This window comes from Diaphorina citri, unplaced genomic scaffold (genome assembly GCF_000475195.1).
Source record: "Diaphorina citri unplaced genomic scaffold, Diaci psyllid genome assembly version 1.1 scaffold108, whole genome shotgun sequence".
Taxonomy (NCBI): Eukaryota; Metazoa; Arthropoda; class Insecta; order Hemiptera; family Psyllidae; genus Diaphorina; species Diaphorina citri.
In genome coordinates, this window is record NW_007377545.1 from 70,364 (window position 1) to 94,253 (window position 23,890).

General features: G+C 37.0%; 1 protein-coding gene across 4 annotated transcripts; it reads right to left on the bottom strand.

Moving 5' to 3' along the window:
* Positions 1-625: 625 nt before the first annotated feature.
* Positions 626-22,135, bottom strand: LOC103524616 (neural cell adhesion molecule 1). 4 transcript variants are annotated; one of them, XM_026819988.1, is made up of 19 exons: positions 21,877-22,134; positions 20,501-20,607; positions 19,469-19,887; positions 18,491-18,713; positions 17,209-17,352; positions 15,124-15,177; positions 11,205-11,360; positions 10,800-10,946; positions 9,893-10,021; positions 8,997-9,181; positions 7,988-8,096; positions 7,297-7,548; positions 4,775-4,881; positions 4,359-4,502; positions 3,970-4,117; positions 3,443-3,662; positions 3,098-3,200; positions 2,474-2,575; positions 626-938 (listed from the first exon to the last, which is right to left on the bottom strand). In XM_026819988.1, the coding sequence occupies exons 3-19, from the start codon at positions 19,874-19,876 to the stop codon at positions 873-875; spliced, it is 2,697 nt and encodes an 898-aa protein (XP_026675789.1). In that variant the 5' UTR covers positions 19,877-19,887; positions 20,501-20,607; positions 21,877-22,134; the 3' UTR covers positions 626-872. The 4 variants fall into 4 exon arrangements, with proteins under 4 accessions (XP_026675789.1, XP_026675788.1, XP_026675787.1 ...); XM_026819987.1 differs by lacking the exons at positions 626-938; positions 4,775-4,881 and adding an exon at positions 6,907-7,013 and having other exon boundaries at positions 2,118-2,575; positions 21,877-22,135; XM_026819986.1 differs by lacking the exon at positions 626-938 and having other exon boundaries at positions 2,118-2,575.
* Positions 22,136-23,890: the final 1,755 nt, after the last annotated feature.

The following is a 23,890-nucleotide window of genomic DNA, read 5'->3' on the forward strand; positions in this document are numbered from 1 at the left end:
GATTATTAAATACTAATTCATAAAGATTCGCAAAATAAACTGAGTAATTATCTCTCATTCAGCTTGGTATTCTAGTATTATCCTACCCTACTATTTTATTACGGAGTAAATTTCACATAATGTTAGATCATGGAGTAGGTAGGCTTAATTTACTTACTTACTTTTTTTTATCAGTAAACCCCAAGTTTTGTTATAATTTAATTTATTGCCATTGTTCTACCTATCTATTATAAATTATTTATTAGTGTATTAGTTTTAAATCTGTATTGAACATTTCAACAAAGCTGTATACCTGAAATGTGAGACGAATGAAACTGAAAAAGTAATAACAAAGCTATACCTAAATTAATGTTTTTTATACACTTTATTTACATCCAAAGTCTAGGTACATAATTGAGATTATGAAAATTTGAATCGAGGACATGTTTCACTTAAAATGAAAAACTTGCGAATAAATTATTTTAAAGAATGTACATATTTTTTTCTAGAAACTGTTTTCATCGTTTTTTCATTTCTTTATTTTCAAGTCCTGATCTCATGATTCATCCAGATGGATATGGCAGCAAGGAGTCATCAAAAAAGTAGGCTACGTTGCCAAACGTGTCAAAGGTTCTACGTAGGAATCAACATTTTATTAATAATATTTTCCTAATTGCAACTGCTCCATTTCAAGTGATGAGTAGCCTATAACTATATCTCGGTAAAATTGTTGTCTCAACATAAACTCATTTTAACTGCTTGCTTTGCTTTCTGTGTCCGTGAAATAGCCACCTATCTCACGGTGTTAGAAGGATTAGGGGTTTAAAAACCCCTTGGACACCCAGAAATATCTGTATTTTTGCTATAAAAGACTGTCCAAAATATAATGCGGCTCAAGTAGCAGAATACTCCGGTATGAGTGGCGGCTGCGTAGGTGTTATATCGACTCCTGTCGTCATGTCTGCATCTGTAGCTATAAAAGACTGTCTCAAACATAATGCGGCTCAAGTAGCAGAATACTCCGGTATGAGTGGCGGCTGCGTAGGTGTTATATCGACTCCTGTCGTCATGTCTGCATCTGTTTTCTCCTGCTTATTTAGATTGTAGCTGTCGATCTCATGATAACGGATCGGATAAGTCAGCGAGTTGCCTCGGTCCCAGGTGTACAAGTCCTGCAAAAAATGAACATTTGATTTAGATTATTAAATACTACCTAATTCATAAAGATTCGCAAAATAAAATGAGTAATTATCTCTCATTCAGCTTGGTATTCTAGTATTATCCTACCCTACTATTTTATTACGGAGTAAATTTCACATAATGTTAGATCATGGAGTAGGTAGGCTTAATTTATTTACTTACTTTTTTTTTATCAGTAAACCCCAAGTTTTGTTTTAATTTAATTTATTTCCATTGTTCTACCTATCTATTATAAATTATTTATTAGTGTATTAGTTTTAAATCTGTATTGAACATTTCAACAAAGCTGTATACCTGAAATGTGAGACGAATGAAACTGAAAAAGTAATAACAAAGCTATACCTAAATTAATGTTTTTTATACACTTTATTTACATCCAAAGTCTAGGTACATAATTGAGATTATGAAAATTTGAATCGAGGACATGTTTCACTTAAAATGAAAAACTTGCGAATAAATTATTTTAAAGAATGTACATATTTTTTTCTAGAAACTGTTTTCATCGTTTTTTCATTTCTTTATTTTCAAGTCCTGATCTCAAACCATTACCTATAGGTAGAACTGTAAAAAAAAAAAGAAAAAAAATCATTTTTTATCTGGGATTTATAATAGATCAGTTGCCCTTACTTGGGTGATGTTTCAAAGTCATAGAGCAGGAAAAATGAGGACCAACGGATTTTTTCTTTTTCTTCTACGACCTCTAGATACCGAGATAAATCGATTTAAAAAATACCGGTAAATCGTGAAGTTTGACGTCACGGCATATGCTCTCGTAGGCGATGACGTCATAATTTATGACTCCCGCTTCGTTTGTTTGTGCGCAAGCGTTTCTGCGCATTTTGACGTGAAATCTGACGTCACAACTCTTTGAACTTTTTCATTAGAACGGCAATTAAAAATTGAATTTTCGACCTTTCAAAGTTACTTTTTTGGAGTTTTGACCTCAGATTTGGATTTTTCACAACATTTTACGTAGGAATCAACATTTTATTAATAATATTTTCCTAATTGCAACTGCTCCATTTCAAGTGATGAGTAGCCTATAACTATATCTCGGTAAAATTGTTGTCTCAACATAAACTCATTTTAACTGCTTGCTTTGCTTTCTGTGTCCGTGAAATAGCCACCTATCTCACGGTGTTAGAAGGATTAGGGGTTTAAAAACCCCTTGGACACCCAGAAATATCTGTATTTTAGCTATAAAAGACTGTCTCAAACATAATGCGGCTCAAGTAGCAGAATACTCCGGTATGAGTGGCGGCTGCGTAGGTGTTATATCGACTCCTGTCGTCATGTCTGCATCTGTTTTCTCCTGCTTATTTAGATTGTAGCTGTCGATCTCATGGTAACGGATCGGATAAGTCAGCGAGTTGCCTCGGTCCCAGGTGTACAAGTCCTGCAAAAAATGAACATTTCGGAGTATAAACACTTGAAAGTCCGTGTTATAAGTGAAAACACAAACATAAAGTATCATACACTAGAATTTATTTGAAACCGAAAAGATCGAGAATGGAAAATCTCGTTCGGAAAATCCAAACATAAACCGGCCATTACAGTCCGCACTTTAGTTACATTCCTATCCTTCCTATAATGTTGCACTATTAGTACTAGAAAAAGCTCGACTTTATACACCCATTTTGCCGCAAAAACCTTAAAGTTTGATCTGAAGGTACAAACAAACTAGCTTTTTACAAAATTATCCTAGAGCTAGCCACTCACTATCAGGTAGACCTGACAGGCGGACCTGATCAGGTGTATCTGTCAGGTCTACCTGATATTAAGTGGCTGACCTAAGGTAGCGAGCATACTCACGCTCATCTTGGCTTGTTTTGATGAGCGAGACACACTCCTAATAATTTTATCTAGATTCTAGAGTAAAAAATTGATGAAATTTAAAAATAACTTGGCCAGTTATTACCTTGTATCTTGAATTGTATGTGATCATAGTGGTATTGGTGAAAGGGTTGGTGAAGTTGAGACTAACTTCCAGCAAATCGTTCTTGTACAAATCCAAAGCAAACCTGGAAGTGAGTGAAATATAACGAATTGGATTTCGTCTTAACAATATGACGTCATAAAAAATACCTCCACGAGGGATTCCTCTTGGGCTCTCAGTTTTTAAGGCAGGCCGAAAAATAAACGACATACCTTTCAATTGATATTAGGCTCCACTCCCTATCAGGTAGACCTGCCAGGTACACCTGATCAGGTCCGCATATCAGGTCTACCTGATAGTGAGTGGCTGGCGTTAGTGTTTTCTCACCTGATGTTGGTGTTTCTGTCCGTAACACTGTCCACAACATACAGAACTCCACACACCACGAACATATCCCCCACTTTCTTATGCAGCAAAGTTATGTTCCATGTGTACTGGATTTGTAATGTTGCCGTATCTAATTTGGTGACGGCGGTGTTATTGTTGCTCAGACCGTAAATCACCCACAGTCCGTTTTCGTCCAGAGAAAAGTCCATCACATTGTAACCTTGAAAACGAAACATTTTTACTTGGGAAAAAAAAAGTACGAAAGGGCCTCACTGAGGCCCATGTGAGAAAACAAATTTGTTGGGTTTGAAGTCATAGAACTGAAGAACCACAAAAAAAGAACCACTGAATTTCCTTTCCTAAAGAAATAGCAATGGTTGAGTGCGAAGGGCATCCACTCGTAAAATTTGTTGCCAAAACCAAATTTCAGCCCACTGCCATCACCCTAGTTAGGGCTGAATGAGAGGCTGAGGAAAAACACCGACCGTATTCGGGATAAGACGAAGAAAAAGAGATCTTTTTCTCACCTGTTTTGTACAATTTGATGTTTGGATCTACGGTGGAGAGGTTTACAATATTGATAATCTTGCTTGATCCCAGGTCAAACTGAACTATACTGTTGGAGAACTTCTTGTGATAGTAGAAGGAGTTGTTGAACACCACATGAGCATTGCCCTGGAAACCGACAGAACGAGGTTCGAGTCCCAGTATCGTTTAAAAATATCATAACTGGCTGGTGTAGTGGTCAAGACGCTCGCCTGGTAAACACAGGAGGGCGTGGGTTCAATCCCAGCGGAGGTATGGAATTTTATCCTCAAAATAATTTTAGAATTTGACCGCAATAATAGTGGTAGCCTACTGCTGGAGTAAAGGGACTTTTCAGCCCTATGCGAGCAGACTTTTCAGTCCTAATTACCTGGAACGGTTCCTTTAGATTGTAAGTCCAGGATTTGGCATCACTCTTGAACATGTCCTTGTCCTTATATTCGTTTAGATGAGTGGGATCACTATCAGTTGTCATCCAGAATTTCTCGCTGTTCCCACTAGTGGGATGTGGATCCTGTGGGAAGAAATAGGTAATAATAATAAAAAATAAATAAATTTGTAGTTATTGGATTATATGAAAAAAAAAAACTACTTTTTTATTGTATGAACCGAATTTCCCCGACACCTACGGGGATGGTTCAACTGTACATCCAGTGAATTGTTCAGAGCAGCAAGTCAACAAAATTCGGATAGCGATGATAATGGCCAACCTTCACAATGAAGACGGCACTTGAAGAAGAAGAAAAAGATTTATAGATAGGTAACTATAAGTATAGAAGTACTTACTTTCATCCAAGCTCCGAATATGACGTCAACCGGTTTTCCAGAGCTTTCTTTTTTCATCGATGTAGACTTGTGAAAGACTGGTTTTCCGACCGCGTACACTTGGCAATCTGAAAATAATAAAGAGAGCAAAAAATGTATAGGTAAAACTGGCTTAAAATCTTGAAATTAAAGTAAAATAAGTAAATACTTCGGTAAATAAAAACAGTGTTTTTATTGGTGCATGCTTATCTAATTTGTTATTGTAGGTACCTTACTCGGTATCAGGCGGACCTGATCAGGCGTACCTATCAGGTCTACTTGATGAAGAATGGTCAGCATAAGTATCTCAGTATAGGTATGTACCTAATTATCATGAACTTCGTGAACTAGTAAAGTTTAGTCATACATACCTAAAGTTCTGTTGGGCAGGCCTTTACTAGAGACATTGCCTAGTGTTTAAGGGACGGACTATTGTATCGTCTGTCTGTCTGTCACTCTGGTCCTCATAGAAGGACTTATCCAAACCTAGTCGACCTACAGAAAACCATAAAGCCAAAAAAACTTTGATCTTGAGATTTGTCGCGACGACCTATGAACTCAAAGCGAGAAAAACAAGCCTACTTGTAAGCAATCTTGTAAACATTAGGTACCTACCTATGCTTTCCATAAAATGAGTAGACCTAGATGAGAAAATTAATCAGGAATGCAAATCTTAAAATCTGGAAACCCTTCATTTTCCTCCCATCCCCATCCTCATGGATACTTTGATCTTGAGATTTGTCGCGACGACCTATGAACTCAAAGCGAGAAAAACAAGCCTACTTGTAAGCAATCTTGTAAACATTAGGTACCTACCTATGCTTTCCATAAAATGAGTAGACCTAGATGAGAAAATTAATCAGGAATGCAAATCTTAAAATCTGGAAACCCTTCATTTTCCTCCCATCCCCATCCTCATGGATTTCACGATGGGTTTCACATCCCCTCGTAAAATCTCTCACACCATTAAAACCCCCGAGGCCAAGAATAATAAACCCTCAAATCTCTATTGTACCTAATGTCGTGAGGTCAAAGGACAATTTAACCATTTCGTATAGGTACAAAGGAAAATAATTGAACTTTTGAAAAGGACGATTTCCAAGTAAGACAAAGAGGAAAGAAAGAAGACATCAGAGTCTATTGTATTGCGTTGGGTTTATTGCTAAAAGGATAATGATTTCTGGAAATCTAGACCGTCCCCCATGGTAAGAACAACATAATAGTAGTCTGAGGAGCAAAGAACAAAAATGAGAGGCAACCTCTAGACTAAAATACATACATATGACATAGATACTGGCTAGCTGGCTACTTACCAACCTGTTTGTTCCCTAATTGTGGCCTGGATGAGACCTATGGGAAGCCACAGGGGCCCTTTTTCTGAAAAATGTTGGATTTCCATGATGGGTTTCACATCCCCTCGTAAAATCTCTCACACCATTAAAATCCCCGAGGCCAAGAATAATAAACCCTCAAATCTCTATTGTACCTAATGTCGTGAGGTCAAAGGACAATTATTTAGCCACTTCGTATACAAAGGAAAATAATTGAACTTTTGAAAAGGACGATTTCCAAGTAAGACAAAGAGGACCGTTACCAAGTATTACAAATTACAAATAATTTGAGAATTTGACCACAGTAATAGTAGTAGCCTACTGCTGGAGTAAAGGGACTTCTCAGTCCTATGCGAGCAGTATTAGGTCACAATAGATCTACAGAGGTCGCAGTGTTTATTGCATACTCTCTTGGGAGAGGAGCAACCAGTCCCATAATAGAATAGAGAAGTATTACAAAGAAGACATCAGAGTCTATTGTATTGCGTTGGGTTTATTGCTAAAAGGATAATGATTTCTGGAAATCTAGACCGTCCCCCATGGTAAAAATAATAATAAATTTGTAGTTATTGGATTATATGAAAAAAAAACTACTTTTTTATTGTAGGAACCGAATTTCCCCGACACCTACGGGGATGGTTCAACTGTACATCCAGTGAATTGTTCAGAGCAGCAGTCAACAAAATTCGGATAGCGATGATAATGGTCAACCTTCACAATGAAGCCGGCACTTGAAGAAAAAGAAAAAGATTTATAGATAACTATAAGTATAGAAGTTCTTACTTTCATCCAAGCTCCGAATATGACGTCAACCGGTTTTCCAGAGCTTTCTTTTTTCATCGAGGTAGACTTGTGGAAGACTGGTTTTCCGACCGCATACACTTGGCAATCTGAAAATAATAAAGAGAGCAAAAAATGTATAGGTAAAACTGGCTTAAAATCTTAAAATTAAAGTAAAATAAGTAAATACTTGGGTAAATGTTTTTATTGGTGCATGCTTATCTAATTTGTTATTGTAGGTACCTACCTACTCACTATCAGGTATCAGGCGGACCTGATCAGGCGTACCTGTCAGGTCTACTTGATAAAGAATGGTCGGCATAAGTATCTCAGTATAGGTATGTACCTAGTTATCATGAACTTCGTGAACTAGTAAAGTTTAGTCATACATACCTAAAGTTCTGTTGGGCAGGCCTTTACTAGAGACATTGCCTAGTGGTTTCACGTCAAAGTCACGACGTCCAAGCAAATCATACGCGAAATATCCCTCCTTACAGTTGAACTCTTTGTTTTGGTCAGAGCAAGGCGGACATAGAACTTGAGGGGGGCACAGGTCGTCTTGGCCCTCAGGTTTGGGGGCCCGGTTGTACACGGTTACCTCCTCTTGTTCTTTCTCCGTGGGAACGGGAGTCTTTGCATTACTCTCTGGAAAATAAGTTAACTCTTGAGTGGAAGGTAATCCTGTTTCCTTTAGTCATTCATATACATTTTATGACACAACTACCTATACCACTATTATTTTACAGAATTGGAATATTTAGGCCAGCCACTCACAATCAGGTAGATCTGACAGGTACACCTGATCAGGTCTACCTGTCGTCAGGCCTACCTGATAATGAGTGGCTGGCCTTAGTACGTAGGTAGGTATTTCATGCTTTCCCCCCTCCCCCGTGAATTGGCTCTGTTTGCGTGCACACAGAACTACGCCACGCCGCCGCAGGGAATCGAACCCGGTTCTCACAAATGCAAGGCCTGTGCAATAAGCATTGTCCTACGGGAGTATCGGACCTTTTCTCAAAAATGATACCTTAAACTTAAAAATGGGATGCACAATCTTATAAAAATAAATGAAGATGGGTATTACCGAACAAGATCAAGCTTCCTTTGGCAATGTCTACTTCATTCTTGCTAATGCATCGATAAGTATCGAAGTCCGATATGTTCACATTGCTTATGTTCAACTGCATGATGTACTGCAAACAAAGGTACGAGTATAAACATTATAAATAGAACATAGACATAATTATGTAGACCATCTCACATGGCTTTGTGTTCCAAATAGTTTGGATAAATTCTACAGTTTTCTGATGGTATGTACGTATAAACCTCGTTAACCAAAGAAATGAATTATAAAGGTTTTAAATTTGACTAAAACTCTTCCCACACCTTCTTTATTTGACGAATGAAGTGCATTCTAAATTTTAACTGGAGAATTTTCTAGTTTGTCTCTAAGTTTGTTTGTGTCGCCATAGTTAAACGATTTGTCCGATTTTGATGAAATTTGGCCAAAACGTTCAACACATGCAGGGAATTTTCTCATTATGGACCCAATCGGACATATAGGGGCCTAATAAGGACCCTTTTGAGTGAGCTCTTTCACTGACCCACCAGCAGATCAACTGTAATCGTACCTTGTCCTCTTTATGATAAGACTGGCCCTTCATGATATGATATAAGATATTGGCCCATTATGATAAGATTGGCCCTTTATGATAACATTGGTCCTTTATGATAAGACTTGCCCTTCATGAAATGACAAGATTGGCCCTTTATGATAAGACTAGCCCTTCTTCATACTCACCTGATAGCTGCCCTTATCAACATCACTGATGGAATATTTGACACCATCATGTTCAATCAAGGTTCCATCAATGAATTCCCAAACAGTTCACTGACCCACCAGCAGATCAACTGTAATCGTCCCTTGTCCTCTTTATGATAAGACTGGCCCTTCATGATATGATATAAGATATTGGCCCATTATGATAAGATTGGCCCTTTATGATAACATTGGTCCTTTATGATAAGACTTGCCCTTCATGAAATGACAAGATTGGCCCTTTATGATAAGACTAGCCCTTCTTCATACTCACCTGATAGCTGCCCTTATCAACATCACTGATGGAATATTTGACACCATCATGTTCAATCAAGGTTCCATCAATGAATTCCCAATATCTAACAGACAAGGGGAAAGCCTCCACTTCGCATTCTAATGTTGCAGTGCGACCTATGGGCACTCCAACCCTTCTGTTTCGAATTAGAATCTGAGGAGGAACTGAAAACAGAGGCAGAGAAAATATCCTATTTATCTTATCTTATCTCAACTTATCTTATCAAAATATCTCATCCCGACTTTTTAATGCAGGAGGAGTACTTGTAGAAAAACTTCAACACGGAGTTCATTTGTTATGGACTACATGGTGAAAGTTGCTTTTTATTAGGAAGGTACTGGGTTCAAACCCCAGGAATCGTGTACAGAAATGGTGAGAGTCGGTTGTTATGGACTGAATTTGGATACCTATTAGCGACTGGGATTGTGCATGGAGAACAACCTCAAAACTAGAAGCAATCAGGAATAGCAATTTAAAATGCAATATGTCTCAACATTTGGAATCGCTAGTATCGGCCAAAAGGCCTTGTTACATTCCAAGTGGTTATGGACTGAATTTGGATACCTATTAGCGACTGGGATTGTGCATGGAGAACAACCTCAAAACTAGACGCAATCAGGAATAGCAATTTAAAATGCAATATGTCTCAACATTTGGAATCGCTAGTATCGGCCAAAAGGCCTTGTTACATTCCAAGTGAATCGTCTACGTCGTCTGTACCTACTTTTTCGGTAAACATTAATTTAATTCAGAATATTCAAACAAGCTCTTCTTCTTCTTCTTCTTCTTCCTCCTCCTCTTCCTCATTCTCAAATTATATTTGAAGGAGGGGGGGGAACAATGAATTGGGACCAAAATGTCAGTAATATGCTCACAGTGTACTTCTATGTTAAATGTTTGATTGGCTGCGGGAGCTAGACCATTGTCCGCTAAGCACATGTAGGCCCCCATGTTGATTCGATTGATACGTGTGAAATTAAGAGTGGATGAGGCCACAGCTGAATCTGAAAAATAATTGAAAATTGTAATATAATATTGGAAATAGGATAAGGAAATTAAAAAAAAATGCAAAGGATTTAGAAGGTTTTCCCATCATATTCTCGCTGTCTAATGTTACTTTGCCATTTGGGATCTAAGCTCCTTATTCTGAAGTTGCAAATCTCACGCCTTTCGATGTAGCTTCAATATTTTATTATGGTTTTGATTTGTATTATTATTCTACATATAACTCGGCGAGAATGAAGAAAAAGTAAGCAAATACGTCTTGTAACTCTTGTACGAAATGGAGAAGTATCCCAGGAATCGTGTACAGAAATAGTGAAAGTTGGTTTTTTATCAGGAAATTACTGACTGGGTTCAAACCCTAGGAATTGTGAATAGTGAAAGATGGTTTTTATTAGGAAAGTACTGGGTTCGAACCCCAGGAATCGTGTAGAGACATAGTGAAAGTTGGTTTTTTTATTAGGAAATTATGTACTGGGTTCAAATCCCAGAAATCGTGTAGAGAAATGGTGAAAGTTGGTTTTGTTAAGAATTACGTTGGTCGTGGGTGATGGTTTTTTTTTCCAAACAGTTTCAATTTTGCCCTGAGTTTCCAAATAGGTTTAATATTTTAGAATAGGGTGGGTTCAAGTCCCAATGTGGCATGTAAAAAAATACAGGTAGAGCATTCTATGATGGTATCAAGTTGAGGGAAATCTTGGGCTCATACCCCATAATGGCATGTAAGCAGGTAATGGGGGTTGGGTAAATGAGTATTCGAGTACCTGTGATTTCACTCACCTTTCCAAGAGCCAAGGGTGATGGGTTTATTCTCTGAAGTTTTCCATATGATGGAAGGCTTAGGATGGCCTGTGGCCACACATCTAAGCCTGACATTGTCCCCCTCTCTCACAACAATGGGAGATGAAGAGAAAATGTGCTCGGAACCTGGGGAGGAAACCAAGATCAATTTTTAGGTTCACAAAAACAAAATTCGATTTTCAGTTTTGGTTAGGGAAGATAGGAGACAGCCAGCCGTTCCGAGAACGAACCTTATACGTTCAGGATAAAATTAGCCCCGGACGGGAATCGAACCCGCGAATTAGCGTTCACAAGGCAGACGCGCTACTTTACAAGCTAACTAAGCTTGTTAGTTCATTCAGGGTCTTTAATAGGTAATATCAACTTATTAATCCAGATACATACCGACTATGGTGGGTGGAATTAGTAGCTGAGAAGTTTCAGAGTTGGGCAGGAGAGAGCAGGATTCCCGTTTATAAGCACAAATAGCAGGAGTACCCGGTACTCCATTGATACCGCTCTTACCGCGATTCCCGCGCGGTCCTGTCATACCTTTCTCTCCTGAAAATTGAAAGATTTGATGAAAATTATTCGTAGACAAACTACTACCTAGGAGTTTTTTTTTCTTCTTTTTTTACTTTTTAGTTCGTCCTTCCTTTATTATTACAATATAGTAATAAAAAGGTATAAGGGACGGACTATTGTATTCGCTTCGGTGTCGTCTGTCTGTCACTCTGTCCCCAAAGAAGGACTTATCCAAACCTAGTCGACCTATATATCAAATTAAAGGTCTTTTCACCAGGAACACGAAAATGGTGGTGCAAATTTTGTCTTAAATAAATAAATAATATAAGGCTTTAATATTGTCGTAATGTAATATAAAATCCCTTTAGCACATTTTGACACATTAAACCTGTTTATCTATTTTTGCCAGTTTAATCTTTTCCATTTTCAATTTTAAATAAATCTTGTTCATTTTCAATTTTATCTTTTCGTCCTAAAATTTGAAAATCATTTTTATTTTTATATATTTTTTTTCTTTTTTTTTCGCTAAAAGTGCAGTGATCTGTGACAACCAAGTATTCTGGATTAAGGATTGAATCCTGGATTGGATTACCATGGAATCATAGGGGAAAAAAGTACGAAAGGCCCTCACTGAGGCCCATGTGGAAAAACAATTTGTTGGGTTTGAAGTCATAGAACTGAAGAACCACAAAAAAAAAAAAAGAACCACTGAATTTCCTTTCCTAAAGAAATAGCAATGGTTGAGTGCAAAGGGCATCCACTCGTGAAATTTGTTGCCAAAACCAAATTTCAGCCCACAGCCATCACCCTAGTTAGGGCTGAATGAGAGGCTGAGGAAAAACACCGACCGTATTCGGGATAAGACGAAGAAAAAGAGATCTTTTTCTTGGGGCATAGGAATAATACATTGTGCCAACTGGGAGGGCGAAAGCAGACGTACCTATGTGACTAATAATAATAGTGTTATTTTTTCCAGATCTTTGCCTCAAGAGCTCAGTTATTACAGCAGTAGTAACGAGTGATACTCCTGAGGAAGAGCTGGTTGAGGGTAATGAACTCATTACTATCAGCTGGTTGAGGGTAATGAACTCATGACTATCAGCTGGTTGAGGGCGATGGAATAAAAAAAATGGGGCATAGGAATAATACATTGTGCCAACTGGGAGGGCGAAAGCAGACGTACCTATGTGACTAATAATAATAGTGTTATTCGACATAGTTCTCTGTGTCACTCTCTAACTTGGGACTGAGATTAACATCACAACTTTTTTTAATGGGTGGGGGAGTCTAATCGTCCATAAACACTAATTGTTCCCTTCTCTCCTTCTTTAAAGGTGGATAAGTGTGAGGTGGCAAACTCTTTCATTATAAATGCGTATTATGGTAAGTACCTTTAGGAGGGGATACACTATTGTTTTGCCAAACCTCAGGGTTAATTTTATGTCTAATATTCAGTATTCTTCTTTTCAGGTTGTGTGCCTGATGTCTGACTACATCTTGCCCAAGGACGACCATTATGCCAAGCTGTTTCCAGACTTCCCGCGGAAAGTCCTGAAGATCACCTGAACACCGCATTCAATTCTGGCATCATTATCACTATGGATGATTCACATTCTCCTATAGTGATAAGTACTGGTGGGAGGGGACAATTATCCGGGTAGGAGAGAGACGGTTCTCTGTCACTCTCCTTCCCGGGATCCCGGGTGGGAAAGCGACATAGTTCTCTGTGTCACTCTCTAACTTGGGACTGAGATTAACATCACAACTTTTTTTAATGGGTGGGGGAGTCTAATCGTCCATAAACACTAATTGTTCCCTTCTCTCCTTCTTTAAAGGTGGATAAGTGTGAGGTGCCTGTCTGAATCCATCTTTACCCCCAGGATGACAATTCCGGAATGCCAAGCTGCCTACAGACTTCCAGACCATCTTCAGACTACCAGACCATCTGCAGCATATTCAGTACAGGCACTTCTATACACTGCACTCTGCCCCAGTCCTTCAGGATCACCGCATCAGGAATCACGGTAGGATAAATGGTTGGTGGTGGGACTTTTTTTAAGCTGTTGAGTTTACTCGTATGTATGTGAGGAGATCTATGAGAAAATGGCTGTTTTGCTAAATGGTCTTTCTTTCATAGAGCTTCTTTTGTGTGTTGAACTAATCCATTTTCTCTTTCAGGTTCGGTAGGGCTTGTAGGGACACGGTAGGGCTTGTAGGGACACGTTAGGGCCTGTAGGGACTTGTTAGGGCTTTGTTAGGATGTCACTAATCCGTTTTCTTTTTCAGGTTTTTTTGGTATTCCTTTTGCTTTCAATTTTTCCAATTGACGGCATTTGGGATACCGGTAAATTAAGTGTTCTACATGCGAGTAAACCCAATATGATTCTCATGTCACTTGATTCTCATGTCAGTGTGTGAGAATGTTCCTACAAAATTTTCTTCTTCGAGGAGAATTTGTGTGAAAGCGAGTTTGTAGTTGGGTTTACTCGTATGTCTATTTGAGAAGGTCTGAATTCAACAGTTGAACTGACAGGTATGCTTTCCTAGGGACAAGCATCCCTGTCAGGCAATTGATAACCCAGGTATTGGTGGCGGTTGTTCTAAACTCCTGTAAAACGGCAGTTTAACCAAAAAGGTAAATTGACGTTTCTACAGGACGTCGAAAACAGCTGTCCTAGTCTGCCCACGAAACATTGGATCATCTGTGTTTACATTTCGGGCTATGACTAGCTGATGAGGTCTAATAAGTCCGAAACAGCACTTTTCAACTCTTCTTGTATTATTTTTTGGTGTTCATTATTGAAATAAACTTCTTTTCCTTTGTTCCCAGGTCATGGTGGGAATTCAGCTGTGAACACTTCTTGGAACATCAACTTTGCTGCAACTCTGGCCTGGTCCGAAAGCGATGAAATTTACACTGGGTATTTTGAGTATAGGGTCTTCTCTTTTTAGCCCGTCCTTCCTTTATTATTACGATAGTAATAAAAAGGTATAAGGGACGGGCTTCGCTTCGGTGTCGTCTGTGTTTCTGTCAGTCTGTCTGTCTGTTCCCATAGAAGGACTTATCCAAACCTGGTCGACTGGGATTTTTGTCACATTTTCTCACACAAATGAGCTCTGATCTTGAAATTTGTCGCGACGACCTATGAACTCAAAACGAGAAAGTTTTAGATAACACTTCTCTCTTTTTAGCCCGTCCTCCCTTTATTATTACGATAGTAATAAAAAGGTATAAGGGACGGGCTATTGTCTGTGTTTCTGTCTGTCTGTCTGTCTGACTGTCTGTTCCCATAGAAGGACTTGTCCAAACCTGGTCGACTGGGATTTTTGTCACATTTTCTCACACAAATGATCTCTGATCTTGAAATTTGTCGCGACGACCTATGAACTCAAAGCGAGAAAGTTTTAGATAACACTTCAGCCGTTATTTTAAGACCGGTTTTAGCGTCACCTTTGTTAAGCTACGCCGAGCAAGACCAATAAATGGATGGGTGACTTCAGTACTATATTGGTAGTTATTAGGAAACATTAAAAGGAATAAAGGGAGAACGGGCTCTAGTCTTGATTTTAAATCATTACATGAAAGTAAAATCAAAAATCAAATGAATAATAATAATAAAATGAATATTAAACAAATTAGGTACCTAGGTATAAGGTATTCTTTAACCACGATCGAATAAACTACGGGCTAAAAAATTCCCGGAGGGACGGGCCCAGCTTGTTCCTTGCTATGGTGGAAAGCAAAGATTTCGCTAAAAGGTACCTAAATAAATGAAAATTATGAAGTGCAAACGGTTACCTTGAACTCCTTGAAGTCCTGGGTATCCCTGAGGTCCTGGCAATCCAGGGGCTCCTGAAAATATGAACGATAAAATAAGGTCAGCCTTTTCAAGAAGTAGAATAGAATATACCTTGTTTATCCTGCCAGAATGGGAAGAATGAGAATGAAAAGTCCCTTTACTCCCGCAGTCTAAACAAGGTCTTATATATTTCATAGGTAAAGTTTACAAATAAGTCGATACAAAAAAGTAGGCTGAAAAGAGTGAAAAGTCCCTTTACTCCCGCAGTCTAAACAAGGTCTTATATATTTCATAGGTAAAGTTTACAAATAAGTCGATACAAAAAAGTAGGTAAGCGTTTTTCAATGAAATTAAATAATAAAATGCTTAAATTAATACGTAGGGCTTATTTCAGATTTCCCCATCCCCCAAGCCCATCCTTCAAGGAAAAACTACTATTTGAAAACTGGGCCATTGCTTAATATTCAAGAGTAATAAGCAGTCATACGGTAAAACGTTTGGCAAAATACAGGTCCCATAATTTTTATTTTTGAAAATGAAGGTACTCATGTGCTAATAAAATGGGTCAGTCGTAAATGTATGGGTACAATTTCATATATCTAATATTATGTCGACAATAATACAATTCCATACCATACATTGAAGAAGAAAAAAAACTAGCTTAAAGGCATAATTAGTGTTATTAAGGTAGGTGATGTACTATAAAGAAAGAGCTTTTTTACACGCACTGAAATACCATTTCTATAGGTATGACGTTTTTTCTTAGTTATTTTCCTGCTCCTTTCTTCCCCCCTCCTCTATAAGAGATATGAAGAAGGTACCTACGAGTAATTTGCTAAATAACAAATTGATTCGATTCGATCCGATCGACCGACCATTAGAACTTGTGACAATATGACTCAAATGCCGATCACAAGATTTGACTTACAACCATAATATCTCAAGTTAGATAAAACCATGTGAACAATTCTTTTCGATTGAAGAATGAAGACCATATAAAATTTTATTTATCTTTCTACTGTTTTTATGATTTTGTGAGACGTACGAGCAGTATCCCAGTCTTAAGAGCTACAATATTTTATTGTTTAATTGTGACTCAAATGCCGATCACAAGATTTGACTTACAATCATAATATCTCAAGTTAGATAAAACCATGTAAACAATTCTTTTCGATTGAAGAATGAAGACCATATAAATTTTTATTTATCTTTCTACTGTTTTTATGATTTTGTGAGACGTACGAGCAGTATCCCAGTCTTAAGAGCTACAATATTTTATTGTTTAATTTATTTTTTATCTCAAAGTTGAAAGTCATAAAAGCTGAACATGTACCCTGACGCTCTAGTTTTAATGTCATCACTACGAGTATACGACTCATGTCCTCAATAGTCTAGTTAAAAATTCATACGAGAAGGAAAATTATATTTTCATAACTTATTTATAAGTAGGCAGGTTCCTACCTATTCTCTTAACTATAAATGGAATGACCTCTAAACTTTGTCCTTTTTCTTGTCTAATCAATTACGAGTGTTAAATATTTAATGTTCTGACTGTGACACACATATCTTCTACGATGACATGTATTTTATTTTATAAGATTAACTTTGAACAAAGTAAATGAACTTTGGAAAAGTTTAAAAGAGACACACGTAGGAGGGGATATTACGTAAGTACATAAAAGAATTTAAAGTATAGGTACTACGTAGGGTAAGTGTACCATTTATTCGCCCACCTAAAAAACGTACCATTTATTGGCCCTCCTGTCCACATTTATTTTTCTAATTTTTGTTTTTATGACTACAATTTTTGAATAGCACTGGTTCGATAGCAGTCTTTAAGTCCTTTCTCCTAATAGAAACTGAATTTCATCGCCTATCCCCCTATCCGTAAGGGCACGAATAGGAAAGTAATACTGTCAGGTGTTCACAGTAATTGCCAGGCAAAGATTTTCAGGCTCAATCCCCCATAGATGAGCCAACTTTTATCTTTGATAGCATAATAAATTTATTCTAACATCGCGTCAACACCATTAGTCTGACAATGGCTACTAGCTCATTACATCAAAGGGACAATTTTGACTTACCGTTGGTTCCATTAGTTCCAGGAATTCCATCTTTTCCCGGCAGACCATCTTTGCCTGGTATTCCATCCATTCCATTTCTACCGGGAATCCCGTCCAGTCCCGGTTCTCCCGGAAGTCCGTCCCTCCCATCTAACCCTATTCGTCCTGAAAATATCCAAAATATTGACTTGTAAGTTTTACTTTATTGAACCTTGTTCATGGAGTAAAGTAATCAAGTTTTAAATACTATTCAAAGAACAGTGCTAGAAAACACATATGAGATTTTATTCCAGTGAGAATTGAGTCAATTGATTAATGTAGTCTTACTAGCTATGGTTTATTAGGGTGCTAATGCCTAGCACATTCAACTTAACAATACGCATTGTCATTATTATTAGACCAGTTTATTAGTTGGTCTCGTAACAACAATGAAATTAATTAAGACACATTTGACTTTGATTGGATACTATTTTAAGAAGAGTAAGAATACTCTCAGTTCCAATACAATGAGGGTAAATATAAATCATTAATAATGAACGGCTCTAAATTGGTCTCACGAAGCTGAAGTCATCTCTAAATCTAAGACAAAGCTCTGCCAGGAGTCCAGCCATGGATTCCCGGCTCTCTTGCCTTGTTTGATATGTAGGACTGTATTACAAAAGTAACCAAAGATTTCTAGTAGTTGTTGTTTTCAAATGCTCGGAGTTTGACTATTAGGTCATTTTAAATCCCAAAGATTTCTAGTAGCCAAAGATTTATAAGTAAAAGTAATCCCAAAGATTTATAAGTAATGCTTTATTTAGACTGTCAGCTTTGAACAAGTTTTCCCATTGTACTAACAGTTTTATATTAAGGATTAAAATTATAAAATCGTAAAAAATTACCAGGATATCCCATATCGCCTTTCGGACCCCGTTTTCCTTCATCTCCTGGAATTCCTTGAGGTCCTGGGGTAGGGTAAATAAATCATGAGTAATGAACGGCTCTAAATTGGTCTCACGAAGCTGAAGTCATCTCTAAATCTAAGACAAAGCTCTGCCAGGAGTTAAGCCATGGATTCCCGGCTCTCTTGCCTTGTTTGATGTGTAGGACTTTCTAGTAGTTGTTGTTTTCAAATGCTCGGAGTTGACTATTAGGTCATTTTAAATCCCAAAGATTTCTAGTAGCAAAAGATTTATAAGTAAAAGTAATCCCAAAGATTTATAAGTAATGCTTTATTTAGACTGTCAGCTTTCAACAAGTTTTCCCATTGTACTAACGGTTTTATATTAAGGATTAAAATTGTAAAATCGTAAAAAATTACCAGGATATCCCATATCGCCTTTCGGACCCCGTTTTCCTTCATCTCCTGGAATTCCTTGAGGTCCTGGGGGCCCCACTACTCCAGGAGCGCCTTTCTCGCCCCTCTCCCCTTTCACTCCCATTTCGCCCTTGGCACCAATCTCACCCTTCTGCCCAATAGGCCCCTGGAGACCTGGAGGACAGTACTCCTTGGTGGAGTTGCAGAACCCTTGCATTGCGACTAGCTGTGGATATTATACAAGATAGAATTTGATTTAGGAAAAGAACACGATAGAATTGGGATGAGTTCACAGTATCAGGATCAGCAAATCACTTAAATGAACTTTAATTTTGACTAATACTCGTATCTTTTGACAGGAAGTAACTTTTGTAAGGAAATTTCACAGTATCAGGATCAGCAAATCACTTAAATGAACTTTAATTTTGACTAATACTCGTATCTTTTGACAGGAAGTAACTTTTGTAAGTTGACCTTTCTCCTATGGCTCTATGCAATAATAGCTGAAAGAATCCGAAATTTTTGGTTTTATTACAGTTTTTACGGAATTCGAGGGCATAGTGGGGACGAATTGGATAATACATACAATTTGTCAGTTCAGCGTGGGAATGCGGCTTCGATTTTGAGTGCCCTTCCAGTCCCAGGATGACAATTCCGGAATGCCAAGCTGCCTACAAACTTCCAGACCATCTTCAGACTACCAGACCATCTGCACAGGCACTTCTATACACTGCACTCTGCCCCAGTCCTCCAGGATCACCGCATCAGGAATCACGGTAGGATAAATGGTTGGTGGTGGGAAGTAAGTTGACCTTTCTCCTATGGCTCTATGCAATAATAGCTGAAAGAATCCGAAATATTTGGTTTTATTACAGTTTTTACGGAATTCGAGGGCATAGTAGGGATGAATTGGATAATACATACAATTTGTAAACAACCAATAAGTTTCATACCACGGGTACATGAACAAATTATACTTACAGGGATTCGTGAGTATGCATTCAACCAGACCCAAGGGTTGTTGTGCGTACTGTTTTGCTGTTCTTTCTCCCTTTCTCTTATTTCTTCATATAGATCCGGTGGCACAAACTCGACATGAGGTGTTTGCGGAACTGAATTGTCAAAAATATCACCCTTGTCTTTGTCAACATGTCTTCTGAATCGATTGCTAACATTGTGTTTACTGATAATGGGCTTACTTTCATTAGGAAATTTGGTTAGTATCAAGTTATAAAAGAACACTATCGTAATTATTTGTACTATGAAGGAGAGTATTATTAATAAATATAATGAGTTTAATTTGGTTTCGAGTTGGTTGATATTTTGGTTACTGTTATTTTTGTGTTTTGATTTGTTACCATTATTTGTATGAGTTTCTCGAGAAACCATTTTTTTAGAAGACTGTGAATTTAATAGCTGCTAGTTAAAAACTTGAGTTGGAAAACACTCTTCTAATTAAATTTATTTTTAATAAGGTGCCAATTTATTTTGGACCCGAGTAGGGATGAATAAAAAAAGTCCCAGTATTATTGTGTTTTCTACATTTAAGTAGGTACTACTGTCTATTAGAAAAACAAAACTAAAAAAGGATGATTGATCAAACAGGGGAGAAAAAAGCGAGATTTTACTTACTCCAACGTATAAGCCTGGCAGTTCAGCGTGGGAATGCGGCTTCGATTTTGAGTGCCCTTCCAGGACATGAAAACCTGGAAGGGGTGTTTTATTTGTAATTTTAGATGTATTCTTAAATAAATACAAACAGTTTACCTTCAAAAGTAGTTTTACGTTCGGACTTCTCCTTTAAAGCATTTTAGATAGGCTTTTAAAGTAACGGACTTTTACAGTATTTTCATTAGAGGTTTAGAAACTTGCCCTTCCTGGGGAGCAATGTTTTAAAAAAATCATAAAATATGGATCATTGCATAGTCGAAATCCTGAGTGAGAATTCCTGTCATTCTGGAAGACATCTGAAACATAAATGATAGTACTGCTATTAGGCAAAGTTTATAAACGTTAGAAACTTGCCCTTCCTGGGGAGCAATGTTTAAAAAAAATCATAAAATATGGATCATTGTAAAGTCGAAATCCTGAGTGAGAATTCCTGTCATTCTGGAAGACATCTGAAACATAAATGATAGTACTGCTATTAGGCAAAGTTTATAAACAAAGTCATTCAGAAGGCTATGATAATATTTATTATTACGTATATTATAATACATTATTATTACCTACTCTAAAGGCGGACCTTATATTGAGTTTCTATTTTAAAGCATATATTTTGGAACTATGTATTAGGTATTGCAGTGTTCATTCCAAATCAATTGCTAATGCACTGCTGATCCTTTAACAAAGATCAAGACTGGTTTTAGTGGGGTGGTGTGTGTTTAGCTGTTTAGGAATTTTCTAAACATAATTCTTGATTTATCAAAATCTCTAATGATCTCAGGCTATGATAATATTTATTATAACGTATATTATAATATAATACATTATTATTACCTACTCTAAAGGCGGACCTTATAGGTAATGAGTTTCTATTTTAAAGCATATATTTTGGAACTATGTATTAGGTATTGCAGTGCTCATTCCAAATCAATTGCTAATGCACTGCTGATCCTTTAACAAAGATCAAGACTGGTTAGTGGGGTGGTGTGTGTTTAGCTGTTTAGGAATTTTCTAAACATAATTCTTTATTTATCAAAATCTCTAATGATCAACCCATAAATCTCACTTCTTTTACCAAAAATCCTTTGTCAATTGATAGAAATAATAATCGTAGATCTTGTTCTGTGGAAATAAACTTCTTCCTCCTGGACGAGTGATAATGTACCTGGCTCATCAATCTCATCATGAATCAACTCCTAATCTTAAATAATATATCTTGTGAAAAATGAAAACAAGGACCAGCAAGGTAGTTGAAAATAGAACTAGGACAACGGAATAGACTTATGAATTAATGAGGCTATTTTTCTGAGCTTGTGGCAATCAAGGTTAGTATTTGCTGTATCCCATTTTCAATGTTAAAGAAAAGGTCACGTAATATCTTATTGATAGGTTTTTAATATTGGTTGAAGTTTCGAGATTTTTTTTCCTTTCCTTATACTGGATACGTTTCAATCACAGGGGACCCCATTCATGAGCATCAATGTACTTGGAACTTTAACAAGAAGAAGAAGAAGAGAAAAGAGGAGTAAGAGAAGAAGAATTAAAAGAATATTACATATTTTAACATCAGCTGAAATTTGCAAAAGCAAGAAGATCAGTACCTAAGGTAAGAGATAGATTTACTTGCACTAGTTTAGGTTCATAAATTTGTTTATAAACCATTGAAAAAATATACGTATTTCATTCTGTTTTCTAGATAAGAAAAGTAAAAATATTTCTCTTACCTGAATGCTGGTTTGATTAGTTCCAACATGGTTCCAGAATCCGAAAATAAATCAGTCTAAAACTATTTCCATGGCAATCAATGGCACTTTTTTTCACAAATGGCACTACATTCTACAAACTTTTCTAAAAAATAAAAAATATAATGGGATTTTGTTATGACAATAAATGATAACAATATTAAAACACAGAGTAAATTAATTAGTTTGGTTGAACGAGAAGAAGGCACTAGATAAATTCAACTTGTTGATATGTTGTGTTATGAATGATATGGGTCCTTCTCCTTCTAGTATTCTCCTTGTAATAGGGACCTATTTGATGATAAACAGATTGATCCTTTCAAAGAGGCTGGGACACGAGTCTCAATTAATCACATGTGTTTTGATCCCGTAACTTACGATATACGAGGGTTAGGCCTAAAAGGCGTTCCACTTCCTATGTTTATTTAGGCTAGCCCTTGGAATATTCATAATGTAGCTGAGAAATCTTGTTTTGACTCCAAATTTAATCCTTAATAATGCTTGAGAAGCTAAGGATGGACAAATATGTATACCGAAGAAGATTAGGTACTATTGTACTCAACAAATCAACAATAAACCCTTATATTTACCTACATATTTTCATTTAATAATAATGAATATACCTAATGATAATAATATACCTACTCTATTCTTATTAAAAAGACGCATAAGAAGATATTGAACTATCATGAATATTACCTAGGCATCAATCTGAAGATTTTGATGCTATAGTCATCTCAGTTTAAAGGATTGTGAAATGGCTCAAGACTTTGGCGCAACTCAAAGAAAATCAGTTATCTAAAGATGGTTTCTTTAGAACTTTCCTGCCTCTCTCCCTTTCTCAATTGTGACCCAGTAATGCAAGTAACACATTTATTATGTGACAACTTTATTTACTCTGTTGAAGTAGTATCTATGCCAGCTTAGGGTGTTAAAATGAAGATGGTCAGCATGAAGATATTATAAACATGGAAACTTCTAAAGATGACATTTCTTTAGAACTTTCCTGCCTCTCTCCCTTTCTCAATTGTGACCCAGTAATGCAAGTAACACATTTATTGTGTGACAACTTTATTTACTCTGTTGAAGTAGTATCTATGCCAGCTTAGGGTGTTAAAATGAAGATGGTCAGCATGAAGATATTATAAAAATGTCAGACAACAGGTCCCATTAGAATTCCCTGCAACACAATGAAGCATCAATTAATTAAGAGTGATCAAATAGTATGCACACATACATACAGGGTGTTCAACTTTTGTCCCGGAGGATATTAACCCTAAAATAAGTTCGGAAAGTGCAATGGCCCCTCGTTGATGGGTAAAAAATCTGGTGTGAACATCACACGACTTTCCTTATCCTATTGAATGGTGCTTATTAGGGTGTTCTGTTGTAACATTTACAATATCGAAAAGAGGAGTAAGAGAAGAAGAATTAAAAGAAGTACATTAAAAGAATATTACATATAATAACATCAGCTGAAATTTGCAAAAGCAAGAAGATCAGTACCTAAGGTAAGAGATAGATTTACTTGCACTAGTTTAGGTTCATAAATTTAATAACTTGGGTACATGTTCTACAAACGCATAGAAGATGGCACCTTATGATACCTAGGTAATATCTTGATAACAAACTATGACTTTGTGACGGAGGTAAGATAAACCAAGAAATTTTCAAATAATAATTACATAGTTATTATGAATGGTGAGTCACTTTTTTATTACCGAGGTATGGATGTCTTTGATGTATCATATCATACACGAGTTTTGTATTGATATACCCCGTGCTTCCATTATAGGATATCTCTAATGGAATTCGCATGATCCATATTAACTCATGATCCATTTTAGACCCCCAGAACTTTAGAGTAGTTTAGAGTAATAATTACCCGGGCTTCTTTTCGTGTTTTTGTCTTGGAAATGCGTTCTCAATTTCCGCCCTCTTTTCGGCTCTATTTTCCGCAAGACACACTACTTATCATTATAGGATATCTCTAATG

Bases quoted from the DNA above. Each gene is read 5' to 3' on its own strand.
- LOC103524616 (XM_026819988.1), bottom strand. From the start codon at position 19,876: ATGGTTTCTCGAGAAACTCATACAAATAATGGTAACAAATCAAAACAC. The intron at 15,178-17,208 runs GTAAGTCAAAAT...TCATATTTTCAG, and splicing joins TGGAACTAATGGAACCAACG to GAGCCCCTGGATTGCCAGGA. The intron at 7,549-7,987 runs GTAATACCCATC...CTTATTTTCCAG, and splicing joins AGGAAGCTTGATCTTGTTCG to AGAGTAATGCAAAGACTCCC.